Source organism: Ursus americanus, chromosome 2 (genome assembly GCF_024610735.1).
Source record: "Ursus americanus isolate L20-20 chromosome 2, mUrsAme1.1.p, whole genome shotgun sequence".
Taxonomy (NCBI): domain Eukaryota; kingdom Metazoa; phylum Chordata; class Mammalia; order Carnivora; family Ursidae; genus Ursus; species Ursus americanus.
In genome coordinates, this window is record NC_142128.1 from 24,562,066 (window position 1) to 24,581,981 (window position 19,916).

Sequence of the window (19,916 nt, forward strand, 5' to 3'; positions counted from 1 at the left end):
AGTCACTAAATTATCAGGAAGCAAGGACTAAAAGTAAGCCTGTAACTCCTTAATGCTATAATTTCTTATCAGGCTATGTTCGACCCCATTCATGGTCTCTCAGAACGTTGCGTTTGATTTTCCCAGTGATTGTCTTCGGGAGTTCTGAAACAAATTCCACCTAATTAATAGAGAAACATACTATGAGACACTTGATGCCACTGTGACAATCCCAGTTGTCAGTACAATAGGGAGAGCTTTCATGTAACTGGCGAGTTTGGGTCTGGGGATGTCTAGTCTAAACTCATTGAAATTCTTGTGTTTATCGTCCAGTTGACATTGGACCTACACCAGGAGTTTTTAGTGCAGAGGCTATATGCTTCGTCAGAAGAATATAATAAACCCCTTACTCCATTGCTTCTAGTTGAAACTAGACCTGGGCCTCTACTGCCCTAAAGAAATAGAAGCCACACCTAAATGCACAAAGAAACAAGTTAATTCTTGGGTTTTGGGCTTTAAAGAGCTGGGTCCTCCCCCTTTCGGAGGGAGAATTTTGATACTTAATTTTGAGTACAAGTTTCCCCTTACGCCCATGGTAAAAATCCTCTCTTTGTTTCCCTCCCTCAAGATGTTACTATTTTAAAATTTTCTCAAACAACGTTTTTCTGAAAATCAACTGGTGACTGATTTAGTAAATTTAATGGAGAAAATATAGCTAGTTCTTAGGTTGAAGTTAACTACCTTTTGGTTGCAATACCAATTGAAATGGAATTCTCATCTTAAGGATCAATATCAACCAACAGTATTCCAGGATGAGAAGGAAAGAAGTTGCAGTGTCTTCTCTTTTATACAGAATTATTCTTAAATCCTCCCTTGAAGTTTTCAGGGAAGATTCCGTTTTTTTGGATAACATCTTTTTTTCTGAGCCTTAAGTTTGGTCAGTTAATACATAAAGGCTTGCGCTTTGAAGAGTATTATGGCTTGAGAGTACCGATAGCTGAATCAGGGGCTGTCTTTAAAATTTTTCCACAGTTTTTTTTTTTTTTTTTCCCTCACGAAATGGGACTGATTAGTCTTATAAGGATCCTTAGTAGTTATTCAGTATTACAGAGCTGGTCAAAACTAGTTTATCAAACATCTAAGTGTCTCAAAATAAATTTTTTAAAGCAAAATTGTTAGGGCTAAGCAAGTTGGAATAGGTGTCTTCTACTTATATAATGAGCTACCATAAAGTCGAAAGCTAATAAAATCTATGTACTCAATAGCTTAGACCCTTGTTTGGTAACACACTTAACTTTTGGGCAAAAAATACTTGCCTTCCTTGGATATTTGTAAGGTGCAGTTGACTTTTTCACATGATCCTGAAGTTCAAGAGTTAATTTCTCTGGGTTGGATGATTTAAAGGGTGCAGATAAGACAACAAAAGCTTTCACTACCTGCAGGAGAAAAGTCAATTTATATCGATGTTTGTTTTTCAGACACGTCAGGAGTTTGGAATCAATGCTGAACACAGGTACTTATAATTATTTGTTAACAGCAGCTTGAGTGATGAATGCAAATCCAGAGATCACCTCTGAACACAGCTTGGGTACAAGTGGGGTTTGAGTGGTTTGTGAGTGTGAGGAGTGCAGTGTTTCAATAAAGCTAAAAAGTTGAGTTTTATTTACATGTCACACATGTATTTAACATTTCAGTCAGACTAGTCCTATATATTATACGGGCAGTCCTTGATTTGCAGATGACCCCTCAAACCTACACTATTAGATGTGTGTAATAGGGAGACAAATGGAGGTTCCAGAGAATATGGTTTTAAAGGGACTTGAGGAGGCTTGGTGGAGGGATTTTGTATGCTGGGAGATGAACTCTTGGGAAGGATCGATCTACCCGTAAAAGGTCTTTTTTGCCTAATATTTCTTGCTTCTCTTTGGAATACTATTCAAAACCCACCAATTAGATAATTATTGAGATTAGTTAATTATAGTTTAAGTTATTAATTACTCATACATTGATTCCAATTGGTATTTACTTCTAATATTCAGATGAAACCAACTATATGGAGAGAATGAGAATATGGTAGCAGGAGAAAAGTACTTTGGAGAATGGAATCCATTGGGTGTGGAGGTGGTAATGGAGGTTTCAGTATGGGGTCCATAGAGTCACTGCAGAGGGTCACTGGTGTGTAAAAGGCATCAGAGAGGGCATCTGCGTGGCTCAGTCGGTTAAACATCTGCCTTCTGCTTGGGTCATGATCCCAGGGTCCCGGGATCGAGCAGCACAGTGGGCTCCCTGCTCAGTGGGGAGCCTGCTTCTCCCTCTTCATCTGCCACTCCCCCTGCTGTGCTCTCTCTGTCAAGTAAGTAACTAAAATCTTTTTTTAAAAAAAGGTGTCAGAGAAAGAGGTGTGGGAGGATGCTGATATACAAACTGTTTTTGAAGTTTTGCTATTACTGAGTCTGTAAGAAACTTCCATGAGGAAAGGAAACATCTCCCTTCCATACTACATGGCTTCCTCCTAAAACTGAGGCTGTTACTGTCATTCCCCAAGTTCCTTTTCATTAGGTCCTGGGTAGGCTTGTGGGACTTATTTGGGAACCTGGCCACAGTCTCCTATTTGCATTGTTTCTGTGAGAAAATGCATTCTGATTTCCATGACAATCATACGTACAGTAAAATCTGCTTTTTCTTATGCAGCATCTGTTCTCCCCTTTTAGTAATGGTACCCTGATTTTCCTACAGAGTATTACCCTAACCTCTCTCTGGTGGTGTTGACACTAACTTCTACCTTCAATGACCAGCATATGATCCTGGTCTGTCCAGTGAGCATATACGATTCCCTGGACCACATTGGTTAGATACGTGATCTAAGATAGGCAAATGTTATTCTGGGAGTCGCTTGAAACTGTTGGTAAAGGAACTGTCTCCTTTACTGGTTGTGAAGCTATGTACATTTGGAATCAGTTGCTACCAAGTAGGAAGAACCTGCCCGAATGGAGCCAACCTAAAGAACAACAGCCAGGAAATGAAGAAAAAGTTTTGCTAACTTCACATGAACCCTCGGATGTAGCTGTTGAAGACCTCACTTACGTGTGAGCCAGTAAATTCCTTTTTTTTTTTTTTTAACTTAAGTCACTTTGAGTTGAGTTTCTGTCACTTACCACTAAATGAATCCTAATACATCCCCATTGGAACACAACTCATTTGTAAAGTTGAGTAACCGGATGATGGGTATTGAGGAGGGCATGTGTTGTGAAGAGCACCGGGCGTTATACGCAACTGATGAATTGTTGAACGCTACATCAAAAACTAATGATGTACTGTATGTCGGCTAACTGAACATAATTTAAAAAAATGAAGAGAAGGGGCGCCTGGGTGGCTCAGTCATTAAGCATCTGCCTTTGGCTCAGGGCGTGATCCCGGCGTTCCGGGTTCGAGCCCCACATCAGACTTCTCCGCTAGGAGCCTGCTTCTTCCTCTCCCACTCCCCCTGCTTGTGTTCCCTCTCTCGCTGGCTGTCTCTATCTCTGTCAAATAAATAAATAAAATCTTTTAAAAAAATGAGAAAAAAATAAAGTTGCGTGCCTAGTATACATTTTTGGCACATGTGTGCTTCATCATGAGAATTACATGACTACTACTTGATTCTCCAGAGGAGTCAAATGGATAGAACTGGAAAATATGAAATTGCTAGTTTAAGGACATTCACTACCTCTCCTCTGATTGGATCCGGACTACTGACAACAGCTGATTCAACAACTGCTGGGTGTTCAATTAGCGCACTCTCCACTTCAAACGGCCCAATACGGTACCTAGAAGAGGAAAAGAAGCCCTTGATCACTACATCACCCAAGTAGGAGATCCCCCCTGGCAATCTGTTACTCTCTAAGAGTGGCAGATGTACAAACCCAGAAGATATGATGACATCATCAGCTCTGCCAACAAACCAGAAATACCCATCATTGTCCATCACTCCTCTGTCTCCAGTGACATAAAAATCCCCTCTTACTGTGGCAGCAGTTTTCTCTGGATTGTCCTAGGAATCAAAGATGACTTTGGACATTAATTTGGTCAGATAGAAAAAGGTGTATGACACCCATGAAGTGACTAGTACCTTGCACATTCTATTTCTAAAAAATTCATTTTTTAAAAAAAAGGTAGTTCCTACTGTAGAATACCAGAGGTTCAAGAATATAGTGAAAAGGAAACCCCTCTTGCACCTCTTCTGCCCTGTATCGCCCCCTCCCTGCCCCCTGCAGCCTGCCTAGTTGTCTTTTCTGAGGACAAGCACAGCAACTTGTTTCTTACACATAGAATTTAATCTTTACAAAACTCTTAGGAGATAGGTGATATTCTCCCCATTTTACAGTTGATGAAATAGACTTGGATTTTGTGACTTGCCCAAGGTTACGCAGCAACATATGGTCGATATGAAATTTGGACCCAAGTCTGTATGACTCCCTATACCGCCTTTCTATTAACTTGTGATGAGCTCATTCTACGTTTTTGTACCACATATTCAGAGAAGAAACAGAAGGGCCGTGTGGACTTCAGTCTGAGGGCAATTTCCCCTTCTTTGCCAGGTGGTAGGATGTTGCCATTTTCATCTACAATCTAGAATGAAAGAAACAATTTAGGTTTCTAAAATTTTCTTTTTACAAAATGAAAACAGGTTATGAATAGTTGTACAATGACTAGCAGAAAACTGTAAAACATTCTTCTTTATTGAAATAGTCAGATATTACCCACCTGGACGTCATAGGGTAGTACTCCTTTCCCCATTGAACCCGGTTTAATTTCTTGTCCTTTTTGATTGGCACAAATTATTCCCTATTGAGAGAACATGTTTTATATAAGAATGTAAAAATTCATTTTCTGTAGCTATTTATATCATGACAATATAAGACTCCGTTTTGACTGGATTGATTTTCCCATGCTTGTCTTCTGGACACACACACACACACACACACACACACACACACACACACTATTTTAGACCAGTACTTCTCAAACATGTGTGTCAGAATCACCTGGAACATTAATTTTCAAGCACAGGTTGCCAGGCCCCATCCCAGAGTTTCTGATTGAGTAGCTCTGGCTTGGGTGGGGTGGGGTGTCTGAGGATTTGTGTTGCTACCAAATTCCCACATGCTGCTGCTGCTGCTGCTGCTGCTGGTTTTGGGGCCACACTTTGAAAACTACTTCTTTAGACTAAAGATCCCATTTAATGCACCTTGGGATAAATTCCCCACTGGGGCTCTCTGGGGTCCTCAGTGCTGCTGAGAAGATGAGCCACTTGATTCTGACCCTATCCAACCCCTAACACCTCTGAGACTTCTGCATGGGTAGAAGACAGGAAGACTGCAGTGAATAATCCTAATTCCCCTCTGGCCAAGCCAAACTGGGCAGTTCAGAGGTTTTGGTAGTCACTGGCAAGGTAAGGTATTCTGGGAAACTACATAAAAATTTAGAGCACCAAGGGGGCTCTTTAGGGGCTCCTCCTGGGGTAGAAAGGCCCCCAATATGCTAAGCTTAAACTTTGCCCATTAAACATACCACTTCTGTCTGTCCGTAGCCTTCATACAGTTCCAGCCCAGTTTGTGCCTTCCACTGTTCCAGCACCTCTGGGTTGAGTGGCTCCCCTCCTGTCAAGCAGTGTCGTAGCTTCTTGAATTTGTATCTGCAGACACAGAGTCTCATGGGGTCTTTGGGGAGAAGAAATCTGAGTGGCTTTCATTAAAAAATTATTAGGATGTTCTAGCAACAAGCAAACGAGCTAGGAAAGGCAAGTTTTAGGAAGGTTTGTTCAGCAAATATTTTTGAGCACCTACTATCTTACCAGATATGGTTGTAGGTTGTGTGGGGCATATTTGTGATTAAAGTAAATTTCCTGACAGAGCTTGCATTTTAGCAGGCTGTTAAAGGAGGGGTGAAGGTAAGAGAAAATGCTGATAATGATCTTAAGCACTTATTATGAACAAAGTGATAAAACAACTAACATTAATTGAGCATTTACAGGACTGTGAGGGCTTTAGGAGCATTCTCATAATCCTCACGCCCTATTTTACAGATATGGAAATTGAGGCTGGGAGAACTTAAAGAAGTTGACCAAGGCCTCATGAAGGCCTGAGCTGACTACTCTTCCCCTACCATTTGTTGGGTGTCTAATCAAATAGGCCACTTACATTGAATTCTCAACACAAACACATGAGGCAGCTCTTAATCCTCTCTTGTGGATGGAATTAAGGGAGGCTTACTTAGCAAAGTCATCTCGAATGTCTGAGGTACAGAGCCCCACTTGTTTTCACCACTGGCCTTACTACTCTGCTTCCCGCTTTCTCAAGTGAGAAAGTCTGGAACAGCCTGGCTCTAATGTATTGAGGGTCCAATGGGCAGGACCAGAATTGTGCTTATTCAAAATAATGCTTGAAAGCCCTTGAACTACTCTTGAGATGTAAGCAAGATGCTCACATTTTGAGGGGCACCTGGGTGGCACAGTCAGTTGACTGTCCGACTCTTGTTTTTGGCTCAGGTCGTGATCTCAGGGTTGTTTTCTCAGGATCTCGGGTTCGTGAGATCGAGCCCTATGTCAGGCTCCATGCTCTGTGCGGAGTCTGAGTTTCTCTCTCCCTCTGCCCCTCCCCCCATGTGCTCCCTCTCTCCCTCTCTGTCAAATAAATAAATTTAAAAAAAAGATGCTCATATATTGAGGGCCACAAGGGCGTTGACCCTGACTAGGATAAGAGAAGGTTCAGATCTGCTTTATTTTGTTTCATAGCACTCTCCCTCCTGGACATCCACACGTGGGGGGATAGAGGATGTGCCAGTCTGCACTACTTAAATTGTTACTACTTACATTGTTTCTCTCTTCCTTTCTGTCCTCATGTATTCAATTCATATTGGTTAAGTAAATGTACATTGCAAGTCCTCTAGGGGTTCAGTTGATTTCAATAAATTGATTATAATCTTCAAGTCATAAGACTTCATTAGCTTTTCTTCAAGGCAGTATAAGTGCAGTTGTATTTTGGGATGGAGGGGAGTTAGTTCTCGGACTGTAGGGTTCTGGTTGTCCCTGAGAAAACATGGAGTTGCCCCTAGAGGCTATCCTTAGGGACAACTGGGAGGTGATTTAGGCAGTATCTGGAGACATATTTGACGGTCACCAGGGAGGTTCCACTGGCATCTAGTAGGTGGAGGCCACATAGAATGCTACTCAACATCCTACAATGCACAGGACAGCTCCCGACAGCACAGAATTATTCAGTCCAAAATGTCAATAGTGGCAAGACTGAGGAAACCTGGCCTGAAATGGGGAGATGTGTGATGCTGGACTGCAGCTTTTGTTTGTGCTTCAAATGGAGATTTCCACTCAAGTACCTTTTCAGATCTTTCTGCACAAGCATCCGGTACACAGTGGGAGCGCTGCACAGGGTCGTGATGGGATAAGTGGTGAACGTCTGGATGATGGAGAAAGACAGTTGTCAGAAGCGGTTGATTAGAGGCCACAACTAGAGCTGACGTCTGCAACCCCTCATCCTCTTTCATTGACATGTTTCCATCATATGATCACTACTAGGAATAAGAAAGCAAGTATTTATTAGTTGTCACTAGTGACTGTATGTCTGTTGGGAATTTCCAATTATTGGAAAGAACATGTGTATCTTACAGTAACAGACATACACAATCAACTTCAACAGAAAGTAAATTGTTGAACTTGAGACCAGCCCCAAAGTATGAACTGGTTTATTCTACCTTAGGGCTGCAAATTACCTTTCATGGTGGAATTTTGAAACCCCCTGCCTGGGGCGTCTGGATGGCTGCCTTCAGCTCAGGTCATGATCCCAGGGTCCTAGGATTGAGCCCCGCATCAGGCTCCCTGCTGCTCCCTCTCTCCCCTGCTTGTGCGCTCTCTCTCTCTCTTAAATAAAGAAATAAAACCTTAAAAACAAACAAAAAAAGAAACCTTCTGCCCATATATTTCTACACAGTACTCACCCTGGATGTAAATTAACCTACCAAAACCTTCCAACACTTTATCTATAAAAGACACCAGTCCCGGGGCACCTGGGTGGTGCTGTTGGTTAAGCCTCCTACTCTTGGTTTACACTCAGGTCATGATCTCAGGGTCGCAAGATTGAACCCTGCATAGGCTCCGCAATTAGCGCGGAGTCTGATTGGGATTCTTTCCTCCTCCCTCTCCCCTTCCCTCTGCTCCTCCCCTTGCTTGTGTGCTCTCTCTCTCTAAAATTAAAAAAACAAAAACAAAAACAATCCCTTTGAGTGGATTGATTAAATGCATTAGTAAGGCCATTTTTCAGGACTTTCCTTAACTGTTTAAGATTTGATGGGCTCATTTTACCTCCAGCTCCTCACAGAAAAATAATGACCTAGGCATGTTAAATCTAGAGAGATACTCATGTTTTAGATGTGCTATATCTAGAGAGATTCTACTATGTCACATAATGAATTGACAGTTTGTATTAAATTTAAGCATTTGAGAGAGTATTTTCAAGATGTATTTCTAGGCTATCTGGATTGTCAAAGATCAAGAAAAACTTTTGATTCATAAGTGAGCCTTTCTACTATCTGTACTTGCTCCCTGGATTCCAGCTGTTCTTAATAAGTGTAAATGCATGTAACTAAGAATAGTGTAGTTCTTAGAGCATTTAAAATACACATACTATCTTTGTAAAATAAGAGTATTCTTATTTTAATAGACTTATTTAATATAAATGCCATATATCTTAATATATCTTATTTAGTATGATATTAAATAAGACTATTAAAAAAGAATATATTATATTTATTACTTAAATATTATATAGTATTTACTGTTTTATAAAAAATAATATTCTTATTTTTAAAAATGCAGGATTTAGAACTGCAAAGTTAGTTTATCTACTCAGGGCACTTTGTAAACCTGACATAAGGATCCTAGTTCTTATGTTACCCACCATTTCTGTTAAGACCCTCAAGCCATCTTGTCAGACCAGTTAGCAAAATAACAGGGTGAGTATAGCTTTTACTCACACACAGGTGTGGTGTTTAATATGTATTTCATTAAACATAATTGGTTTTTCATGGTTGAAAAATAATTGGCCTGAATCACATCTTTCTAAAGGCTAAAGAAATCGAGCAATCTGATACCTCAGTCTAGCTGTGTCTGGCTAAGAAGGAGGGACATACCTGGTCTCAAGACAAGTATTGGGTTCTGAGAATTAACAAAGTGAAAAGCACAGGGTGAGGGGAGAATGGAAGGAGCTACTCTGGGAGAAAGGTGACCCCACCTTCAGTCTTCTCTACATAGGGTTTTGGATTTATCATCTATTGTTTTTGTTTCACGGAATCAGAAATCAAAGATTTGTTTAGACTTGAGTCTTGTAATCTGTTATTCAGAACCTTTAGAGTCCTGAATAGTTTGAAGCATGAGAGTGTTGTGGGTGTTCCTTCTCTGTTAAATACATTCAAGAGCCAAATCCCCAGAGACTTCATTTTTTAGAAAGGAGTGATTTCCACAAGCCCAGGAAACTGTATTCTGAAGAATCATTTCTTTGTGGTTTTGGCAGGGGGTGGGGTGGGGTGGGGGGAAGACAAGGGAAGGATGTAGCTAGAAACCATGACTTACATCCAGGAAGGTATCAGTGTCAAACTGGGCCATCCGATGTACAAAGACACAGGCTCCCTGAAGCCAGGATGAAAACACACTGCCAATGGCAGCCTTGATCCAACCAGTGTCAAACATATTCCATATGATATCTGAGGACTTCAGGTCTAGCCAATACCTAAATGATATGGAGAAGCAACAAGACAGACCAAAAAACCCCAAAACAAAACAAAACAAAAAGCAGAAAAGCAAACAAACTGGAATCTTTGAGAACTGGCTAGAATCTCAATGGCTACAGAGAAGCATCAAAAGAGAGAGGCCCAAAGGCAGGATGAGTGATTCTATCTCCCACTTTTGTTAGAGGACTTTCTCAGAATCTAGGTAATCTGAAAGTAGAGAGGGAGGCTGGGTTTGACATGATATTTGTTCATTAATGCAACAAATATTTATTGTGCAAATATATGCTAGGCACTGTTCTCCCTAGCATAGTGAGTGAGATAGACCAGATATCTGCTCTTACTTTAGCAAGACAGATAGTGGATAAGCACACAATAAAATGAGTAAGAATATAAATCAGTATCATAATTTCAAATAGTGATAAGTGCTCTGAGGAAAATAAAACAAGGTAAAGTGATAGTTTTAGGATACCTAGGAAAGTCTTTCTAGGTGGGTGAATTTACCTGGCAATGAGAAGGAACCAGGCATGCTGTTGTGGAGATGGGGTCAAGGTTGGTTCCTGTATATCACCCTGTGTATCATCACACAAGTGCACTCCTTAATCCCGTGACCTATTTAACCCATAAATTCTTGCTTGATCCGCTGGTGAGATGGTGCCATTTACTGAGCTAAGGCTGGGCAGGGGCATCAAGGATTCTGTTTTATAGATGTTACACTGGAGAAATCGAATAGTCATCCAAGTGGGGGTGTGAGCTAGGCAGTTGAATATACATGTTGGCAGCTCAGGGGAGAGTTTAGCAAAAACGGTTTTCTTCCCTACCTTCCACAGAGGGTGTACCCAATTCTGAGGCTTCTCTGAGAGTGCTGGGCCATCTTGGGAGAGCCTGTGGTCCCACTGGTGAAATAAATGGCCATTGGTTCTTGACTTCCTGTCTCCACACAGCTATGCTCTGCAGAGGCAGATCTGTAAAATATGGGTCCCAACCCAACATGGTGGCTGAAGATGGCAGACAAGTTTAACTCTGAGACTATATATATATATTTTTTTCTCTTTTCCTTTGCTACTTGTGCCCTCTTAATATCAGAAAACAGTTAATAGAACAAAACCTAATCCAAAGCCTCCTTGAAAGGAATTTCTCAATAAATCTTAAAGGGATTTTGGAGATCAATGCAAAGCTTTAACAACTCATTTCTCTCTCTTTTTAAGCACCACCTCTGTATAGGCCACATTGATAACCAAGATGACTTTCAGTATCAGTGACAAAAAGATGTGTATTTTATTTACTTAAATATTTTTTTTCTAAGTGCTTTTTTTTAAATCTGTGATTTTTAAAAATCAGTCATGAGTCTGTGAATTGTTTATTAACATTTCAGGAGGTTTTATGATTTAAAGGAAGATCCTTTGGCATTTGAATCAAACTTTTTAATACTTTTTATTCAGCATCTTCATCACTGGCAGACACAGTTAGGTGCTTACCATATAGCATACCATTCTTCTTCCTTGCACTGATAAAACTCTGATTTTGTTCTGGTATCAGCAGTTATATGCTTCAGGGGAGACTGTTCCTTATATAGCTCCAGGGGTTGAATCTTGATTATCCTAAACCAATTGTGGTAATTCTCATGCCAGAGACTGATTTAGGAATGGGCACACATACAGTTACAGTCAATGAAATTTAAAGGCTTTATGGAAAGGATTTATGTTTCCTTAATACAAATCAAAACCACAAAGAGATACCACCTCACACCTGTCAGAATGGCTAAAATTAACAAGTCAGGAAACAACAGATGTTGGCAAAGATGCCTAGAAAGGGAAACCCTCTCACACGGTTGGTGCGAATGCAAGCTGGTGCAGCCACTCTGACAACAGTATGGAGGTTCCTCAGAAAGTTGAAAAAAGAGCTACCCTATGACCCAGGAATTTCACTACTAGGTATTTAGCCCAAGATACAAATGTAGTGATCCGAAGGGGCACCTGCACCCCAATGTTTCTAGCAGCAATGTCCACAAGAGCCAAACTATGGAAAGAGCCCAGATGTCCATCCACAGATGAATGGATAAAGAAGATGTGGTATATATATACAATGGAATACTACTCAGCCATCAAAAATGATATCTTGCTATTTGTAGCCATGTGGATGGAATCAAAGGGTATTATGTTAAGCGAAATAAGTCAATCAGAGAAAGACAATTATATGATCTCACTGATATGTGGAATTTAAGAAACAAAACAGAGGATCATTGCGGAAAAAGGAAAAAAACAAGATGACACCAGAGAGGGAGACAAACCATAAGAGATTCTTAATCTTAGGAAACAAACTGAAGGTTGCTGGAGGGGAAGGGGGATGAGAGGTTGGGGTAGCTGCGTGATGGACAGTAAGGAGGGTACATGATATAATGAGCACTGGGAATTATATAAGACTAATGCATCACTGAAGTCTACCTCTGAAAGTAATAATATACTATATGTTAATTGAATTTAAATTTAAAAAAACAAAAAACAAAAAGGAAGAAAATGTTTTCTTGTTCTCAGAAGAGTCATGAGGAAGGAATGCTGCATTTCTCCTCCCCACCCATCTTGTTTTCTGGACTTTGGATATTGTTGTGAAAGTATATTATATCTGGAACTACCCTAGGTATGTTGGAATCGCTGGGAGGGCGTGGGGTGCAGGAAGGGTAGGGACGGATTAGTAGATACACTGAGGATGGCACGATGGAAAGATGACTGAATCTGGGTCCATGCTAACTTCATCGTAGTACTGAATAACCAACTCTCATTCCACTCTACCTCCGTACTTCTTATTTGTCATATAATAAAATTGTGTTGTTTAAGCCACTTATGCTTGGGTTTCCTAGTACTAAAGACAAGAGCATTCTCTAAATAGATAACAATAACAGTATCTGTATAAGATTGTCTGTATAGACAGCTTCAACATTTCCTTCCATCCCTGTGTAAGCATGCCACTCCCTCATTGAGGAATGGAGCCTATGTCCTCTCTCCTTGACTCTGGGCTGGTCTTAAGGCTAGCTTTCATGGGTGGAGTGTGACAGAATTTCTTTGACTTCTCAGCTTAGGTCTTAGGCTTTATAGTTTTCACTTTTCACTGGGAGGAACGCAGCCACCATAGAAAAGTGTTCAGACTGTTCTGCTGGAGAGAGAGACCATGTGTAGGCGAAGTGAGGTGCTTCAGCTAACACAGAAGCTTCAGACTTGCGAGTGAACCCCTTCTTGTGTCCTCCAGCTTCAGACAAGCTGATGTGAAGAAGGACAAGCTGCCTCTGTTGAACCCTGCATGAACTTCTAACCCACGGAATCCTGAGCAAATGAAATGATTGTTGGTTTATTCCACTAAATTCTGGGATATTTTATAGCTCAGTATTGGATAACTGATAGAATACCTGAGAATTTTGGAGACTCGTGTATCATTTCCTGAGTTTAAGGAAATAGGGTCAAGGATGCTATTTTAATTCATCTTGATGATGAGTGAATAAGATTGTCATTAAAATGGTAAAGCAATGAGGATTAATATATAAACATACACTATATTGTCAAACATAGTTTCATGAAATACTAATATGATTTTCTTGGCAATTTGCCTTCTCCCCCCCAAAAAAGATCACTCAGTTATATTTTTCAGTATATATATATATATATTTTTAATATATATATATATATATATATATATATATATATGCATGCATGTGTATATATATATGTGTGTGTGTATGTATGTGTATATTGTGTACACACACACACACACACACACACACTGAATTTGAGAAGAACCAAATTGGAATCAGAGGAACCACCCGAGGGACTAATCTAGGTGGGAGAAGATGTGGGTCTCCAAAGTGAGTTCTGCAAGGTAATCCACTGAAGATGAGAAGAAAAATTAGAATTTAAAAATTAGAAGAAAATTTAGAATTTTTTCTAATTTAAAAATTAGAAGAAAAATTAGAATTTAAAAAGAATTTTATTGATTCACCAGAGCGAATGGGATGGAGGGAAGGAGGCAAAGTAAAGAACTAGCAGGACTTGGAGATTGATTGGACTTGAAGGGTGAAGGAAGGAGGCAAGGCTGATCTGCTTTTAACATGGGCGACCGGGAGACTCACATGCTTTATCAACTGAGCCAGCCAGGCGCCCCTCAATAATTATTTTTAAAGATATTCTATAATTCAGCAATCAATAAAGAGCATCAAACTATGTTCATGGGATATATATAGAGATATATATAGATCTATAGATAGATAGATCTATATATAGTGAAGCTGGTGTGTGGGGGCTGGAGAAAGGGGGATTTCTTCACAGTATCTAATACTGTGGGGGGGAAAATACTATTATTTTTAATGTTTCTCAATCCAGTGTGGAACCCTTTAATGTAAGGCTTTAAATTTTCTTTTTTGTTTTACCAAAAGAGGACACATTACAATCTGTGGGTGACAAGGAGATTTTCAATTAGTGATTTCACTGTCTGACTGACTCTGTTTCTTTGGACGCCTGAGTTTTATCTTTCTGGATTTTTCAGAACTGATTATATGTTGATGACTTCCAGATTTGTATCTTTAGGTCCTTAAGTCTGACACTCATGTATTGACCACCTGCTGAACATTTGGATGTTCACAGACCCCTCAAATCTTAATATGTCCAACTTTAAACTCTTTCTTCAGCTGATACTGCCCACCCATTCAGTCACCCATCTTAAAAAGCAGATCAACTTTGACTCCTTCCTTCATTCTCTAAGTCCAATCAAAGCTTCCATTAGGTGATTCTTTTATGGGAAGGAGTCTGGATCAACTGACAGTATTGCTAAGTCCTTGGAGGCAAGGAGACTCCGAGATACAGTTGGAATTGATGTTATTGCTGGTACTGCAGATGAGGCAGGAGAAGATACTCACTGAAATAATTCCTGGAAGCTGAGCCACCCATTCTGGCTGCGTGGAGACACCAGGAGTTTGGTCTTCAAGTCAGGACATTCTGACATGATGGACTCCACTGCTGGGACCACCTCGTCACTGGCCACAATACACGGCCTTGGATGTTCGTAGCCGATAGAGAATGTCTTTTGCTCTCAGCTGGGTTGTTCCTGGCATGAAGACCAGCCCTGGGAAGGAGAGAGAGCCCTGAGCTGAAATAGAACTCTTGTCCCTTTGGTAAGATTATGTACCGTGGAAACAGGCTTCGTGCTTGGGTGAGGAATACAGCCTTTAGCTACTCCTGTCTTTGTCCCCAGGGACATCCCACAGGCCCCTGGTCACCAGGAGATCCTTAGATCAGTGGCTTCAGAGATTCTATATTCAAGAAAGTAAATTCTGGATCATCTAGAGAAATGTATCATAACCAACTCTACCAAGAGACGTTACTATCCACATTTGCTTTGATAGAGCTTTGTGTTTAAATCCCAATTGCGGGGCTCCTGGGTGGCTCAGTTGGTTAAGTGTCTGACTCTTGATTTCAGCTCAGATCATGATCTCACAGTTGTGGGATTGAGCCCCCCATCAGGCTCCATGCTGAGATTCCCCGCCCCTTTCCCCTCTCTCTCAAAAAACAAATAAATAAAATCTTTAAAAATAAATAAATAAATTCCAATTCCATAGCTTTCTAGTTGTGTGACTTTGGACAAGCTTCTTAACATCTCTGAACCTCAGTTTCCTCTCTCGCAAACCTCTTTTTTTTTTTTTTTGGCAACACCCACCTCTTAATAATAATAATAATAGTTGCTATTATTATTCCATCATGGTTGTTCTTCATCTCAACTCTTATTTTTCTGTTCTTTGTAAGCATAGCTTCAGTCGGAACTAACAGTTCAGAAAAACCTCAAATTTCATTCTTTCTCTCTTTCTGCATGATTTAGAAATGTTAAATATTGGGGCACCTGGTGGCACAGTCGGTTGAGCATCTGACTCTTGGTTTCCGCTCAGGTCACGATCTCAGGGTGGTGAGGTGGAGCCCCAAGTCTGGCTCTGTGTTCAGTGCGGGGTCTACTTGAGATTCTCTCTCCCTCTCCCTCCCCCCACCACTTGCATGCGCGTGCTCTCTAAAATGAATAAATAAAATCTTTTTTTTTTTTAAAAGAAATGTTAAATATTGGCACTGACCTGTTCGCATACAAGCCACGTTTACAAGCCACCACTCTGGGATACGAGGCAGAATCACAGCCACTCGGTCTCCTCTCTTTAGGCCACAGGGCTTGGTGAGCACATTGGCAGCCTTTCGGGACAAGGAGCCCAGTTCTTCAAAGCTCCATTTGACCTCGTCCCCTCTGCCGTTCACCCACCACAGGGCTGGGTTGGCTGGTCTCTCTCCTGTCTGGCCATGGGCACATGGGAAAGAAAAAAAGCTTACATGACTGGTCTACCAAATAGATGGGACATCTGCCATTACTTCCCCTCAGTACCCGTGGTGGTGGATTCCGGTAAGAGCACCCCAGTTTGTCTTTGGGGGAACAACTCTCCTGTTGAATACAACCTAGGTGAGCAACCCATCAGGGTAATTGCCCACCCACCAGTGGGTGGCATGTGACTCATGTTGGACGAGTCAGACCTTCTCTCCCGGATTTTGAGTTTTCTGAGAAGAACCAAAAGAGAATATGGTTGAAACAAAACCTGTGTATGGGCTTTTGGTGCTTACGTATCTCCAGGAAGCTGTCCTTATTTCCTGGTCTTGCTGAGACTGACTGTCCAGCTTGCAACCCAGTTTTGTGAGCACTCCCTTGTCCAATAAATTTTTTTTCTTGCTTAACTTAGATTCTGTTCCATCCAAATAACCACAATTTGTGTGCTAAAGTTGATTAGGAACTTAACATCCTTTTTTTTTTTACCCAAAAGGCTGAAGTATGGGTTTCATAGGTAACAAAGAACAAAATAGTGGGCCTTTGGGGGGAGTTCATCAAGTGATTGATTTCTGGAGGAAACTTCTCATATGATTCTACAAGTACACTGTCTATGCTGCAGAACCTCTTTGCTTTATGTGTTACCTGGGGAAAAAAATTACTTCTCCTTTCTTCCCCTACCTGGAATATCTGGAATGCTCCTTTTACCTTCCCTGGTTGGAAAATATTTCAAAACTTAATTTCCATTTTACTTCCTCTAGGAAGCTTTCCTTAGGCTCCCCTTCTTCTCCTCTCTGACTTCTCTGTGTTTCTCCAGCATTATGCTCAAATGCCAGATGACTCCATTGCACTGTATCATAGGCCCTGCTCTATGGGTATAAGCTCCCTAAGATCAGGGGCTGTTTCCTGTACCCTTGGGACTGGTGAGCTTGGATAAGGAGCTTAACTTCTGTGAGGTCAATTTCCTTATCTGCAACCCCCCCCCCCAGGGTGGCGATGGGGATTTGATGAAATAATATAGGTCAATATTTCTCAATCTTTAGTCATTGGAGTATCACGATTTTTGCCAGATCTGTCTACACCTGTGCTATTGTTCTTTGTATTTTTCTTTACATTCACTCACTTTTCTTGTACACATTTACTTAAGAAGGAAAATGCATTTACTCGTCACCATAATTGGAGAACCAGTACTGCTTGTTAAAAGTAGGTTACTGAAAAATAAGTATATTAAAAACAAAATATGCCCAGAGATTTTCAACTTCTACCTGCTCTTTTGTTCAAAAGAGAGTTTAGCAAGTATAAGAGAGCTGTTAAAGATGTAAATGGATTTAAAGGAAGACTTTCCCCTCAATTTAATAGGAAAGATTGATTCAACATTATTTGAAACCTTGTATACCTTCTGAGGCACAGGTCCTTGCAGTGAATTTTGGTAAGCACTGATAGGTAAGTATCTAGCTCCGTGCCTGCCATGGGGTGGGGTCAGTAAGCAGGGACTTGACCTGAGGCTACAGTGCAAACATGCAAGGCTTTTTGCTTCATTCTTTTCAACATCTGATTCTTTCCTAATCACTCCAATGATGACTATCATTATGACACCAAAGTTCAAATTACTGTTTTTTGGATAAGCCTGTGACCAGCCCAGACAGATGAATAGAGAGCAAAGAGCTGCTGCGTGGGACTTGGAGAAAATGAAGGAAAAGAGGCAGGATTCTTTAAGTAACCACTGTAAGGGAGACCGAGGAGGCTCCAGAGAAAGACAGCATGTGTAGTTGTGGATCAAAGATCTTCCCTGGGGAGAGAGGAGGGCAAGGGGAAAACAAACAAAGGAAACCAAGAAGGATGAAAGAAATGAATTAAGAGTGGTAAATGGACCACGGAACAAGAAATGGAAGCCTGAGATGTATGTGGATACCAAGCATCTAATAGAAGCCTGTCATGCCATACCTTCTCCTTTTGGGACCACTGGTCCAGCACATCCCCAGCAAAGTTAAAGTTCTTAGGCAGTGACTTTTCACAGCGATTTATGGCTTCAAAGTCAGCAAGAGTCAAAGGTGCCCAAAGCTGGTGATCTTTGTGAAGGTACCGGCCAGTTGGCTTTGCAAGCCAGATGAATCTGAATGTCTGGTAGCGGAAAAAAATCATCATGATTCCCGAAGGGCTTTGTCAACTGATATGGATGTGGAAGTTCTGCAGCCTGTGGGGATAGATGAGTGGAGAGCGTTAGTTTCTCCGGATGCTGTGTGGTGAGATTGGGAAGTGGATTGTGGCTGTGTGCTTCCCCCCACCCCCAGGGAAGTTGGGGAACACCTGGAAAAGACCCATTCTTCTTTAGAGCTGTGGCAGTCAGCTTTTCACCAGTTTCCCTGCCACTGGCCTCTCCCTCTTCATTCTATGATCAGATTATACTTAAAAACAAAATAAAACCAATGACTATAGAATTGTCAGGCTCCCATCTTGTGTCCCTACCCTCTCCCCGAACAAAACTATAGACAAACAGAATATTTGCTGCCACAATGGACATTCAAGCCCCACTTCTGTCTGCCTCATGCTCTATTCTAACTGTATTTTCGAACTCCTCTCCTTGAATTTCCTCTTCCAGTAAAAGCAGTCCACTCACTTTTCATGAATGTCCATTTCTAGCTCTAAGATTTAGTCTGTCATTCCCCTTCCTTCTGGCTTCTCTGCCTTCCTTTCCCCTCAGTTCTTAATTATAATTGGTTAGGAACCTTGATTAAAGTCCTGCCTCAGCAACTTTCTGATGGTAGGACCTTGGGGAAATCGCATACCCTTCCAGCACCTCATTTTTCTCATCTGTAAAATGGGGGAGGGGAGGAATATAATACCTATCTCCTAGGGTTATTATGAGGATTTAATAAGATAATGTGTGTAAAATGCCCAGCATGTAGACCGTACCCTCAAAGTGTTAACTAATGCTTTTGTTAAGATTATTTTCATTAGTACCATGGTGGCATAGGTTCATGAAATAGTTTTACTTTATTAATCAGGAGGCCTGGACTTGACTCTGAACTCTTCAAAACTAGCTTTGTGACATTGGTAAAGTCACCTTCCTACTGCCATCTGTAATTTAACATATTTTTTATAATACTGTTATTTCCTCCTCTGAATTTCCATAATATGCATCAATATTCCTCACGTGACAGTTTTCTACCTTATATTATTAATCGTTTTCAATATATGTGCCTTGTCTCCCTAACCTACCTAGATGGTGTGGGTAGAGGCTGTGCATTTCATCCTTAGCACTTAATATGACTTACAGAGCTGTCTTCAATAACAGAGGCCAGGGTTTATTAAGTGTTTGCTGTAGACCAGGCATTCTGCATTCCTGATATTATTTAGCATACATGACAAACCTGTGAGGTTGGTGCCATTATTATCTCTATTTTATAGACGGGGAAACTGAGACCTATGTAGACTTAAGTAACTTGCCCAAGGTCCTCAATCTCATAGTGGCAGAGGCCAGGTTTCGACCCATATGGTCTGACCTCAGAGCTTGTGTACTCAACCTCTCTGCTATTCAGCCTCCTTTGTGTTGCCTTCTTTGATAAAGGTTTCTTGCTGAAGATGAATACCCTTATCTTTTTGCCTTTCAGTCCGACTTAGTTGCCTTGTATGGAATGGAAAAATCTGCAGGTGCAAAGAGTGCCTGAGTCTGCCGCATGGTAATAACATAAACAGCGAAACAAAGGGTGCAGGGTGTACCATCCCCTCGTTGTTGTTGTCAAACCTTCTTTGCTGCTCAGAGTGACATCTGGAGAAGCAAGAGGCCCATTTGGTGCAAATGCAATTTACCATAGCTCAGGAAGAGCTAT

The 19,916-nt window shown here is 41.0% G+C and overlaps 2 protein-coding genes across 2 annotated transcripts in view; one reads left to right on the plus strand and one right to left on the minus strand.

Annotated features, from left to right (window-relative positions):
* The window catches only part of LOC123793862 (transport and Golgi organization protein 1 homolog), an 86,836-nt gene that overhangs the window by 4,603 nt on the left and 62,317 nt on the right, over nucleotides 1-19,916 (plus strand). The window contains exon 2 of the mRNA XM_045799884.2: nucleotides 1,458-1,492. The gene's annotated coding sequence lies outside the window, so the exon portion shown is untranslated. The remainder of the gene's footprint in view (nucleotides 1-1,457; nucleotides 1,493-19,916) is intronic.
* Nucleotides 74-18,231, minus strand: LOC148110522 (acyl-coenzyme A synthetase ACSM4, mitochondrial-like). The gene is made up of 12 exons (XM_087865592.1): nucleotides 18,031-18,231; nucleotides 15,854-16,064; nucleotides 10,575-10,704; nucleotides 9,599-9,755; nucleotides 7,351-7,430; nucleotides 5,530-5,653; nucleotides 4,723-4,803; nucleotides 4,486-4,587; nucleotides 3,882-4,009; nucleotides 3,686-3,785; nucleotides 1,292-1,415; nucleotides 74-144 (listed from the first exon to the last, which is right to left on the minus strand). The coding sequence occupies exons 1-12, from the start codon at nucleotides 18,229-18,231 to the stop codon at nucleotides 74-76; spliced, it is 1,509 nt and encodes a 502-aa protein (XP_087721718.1).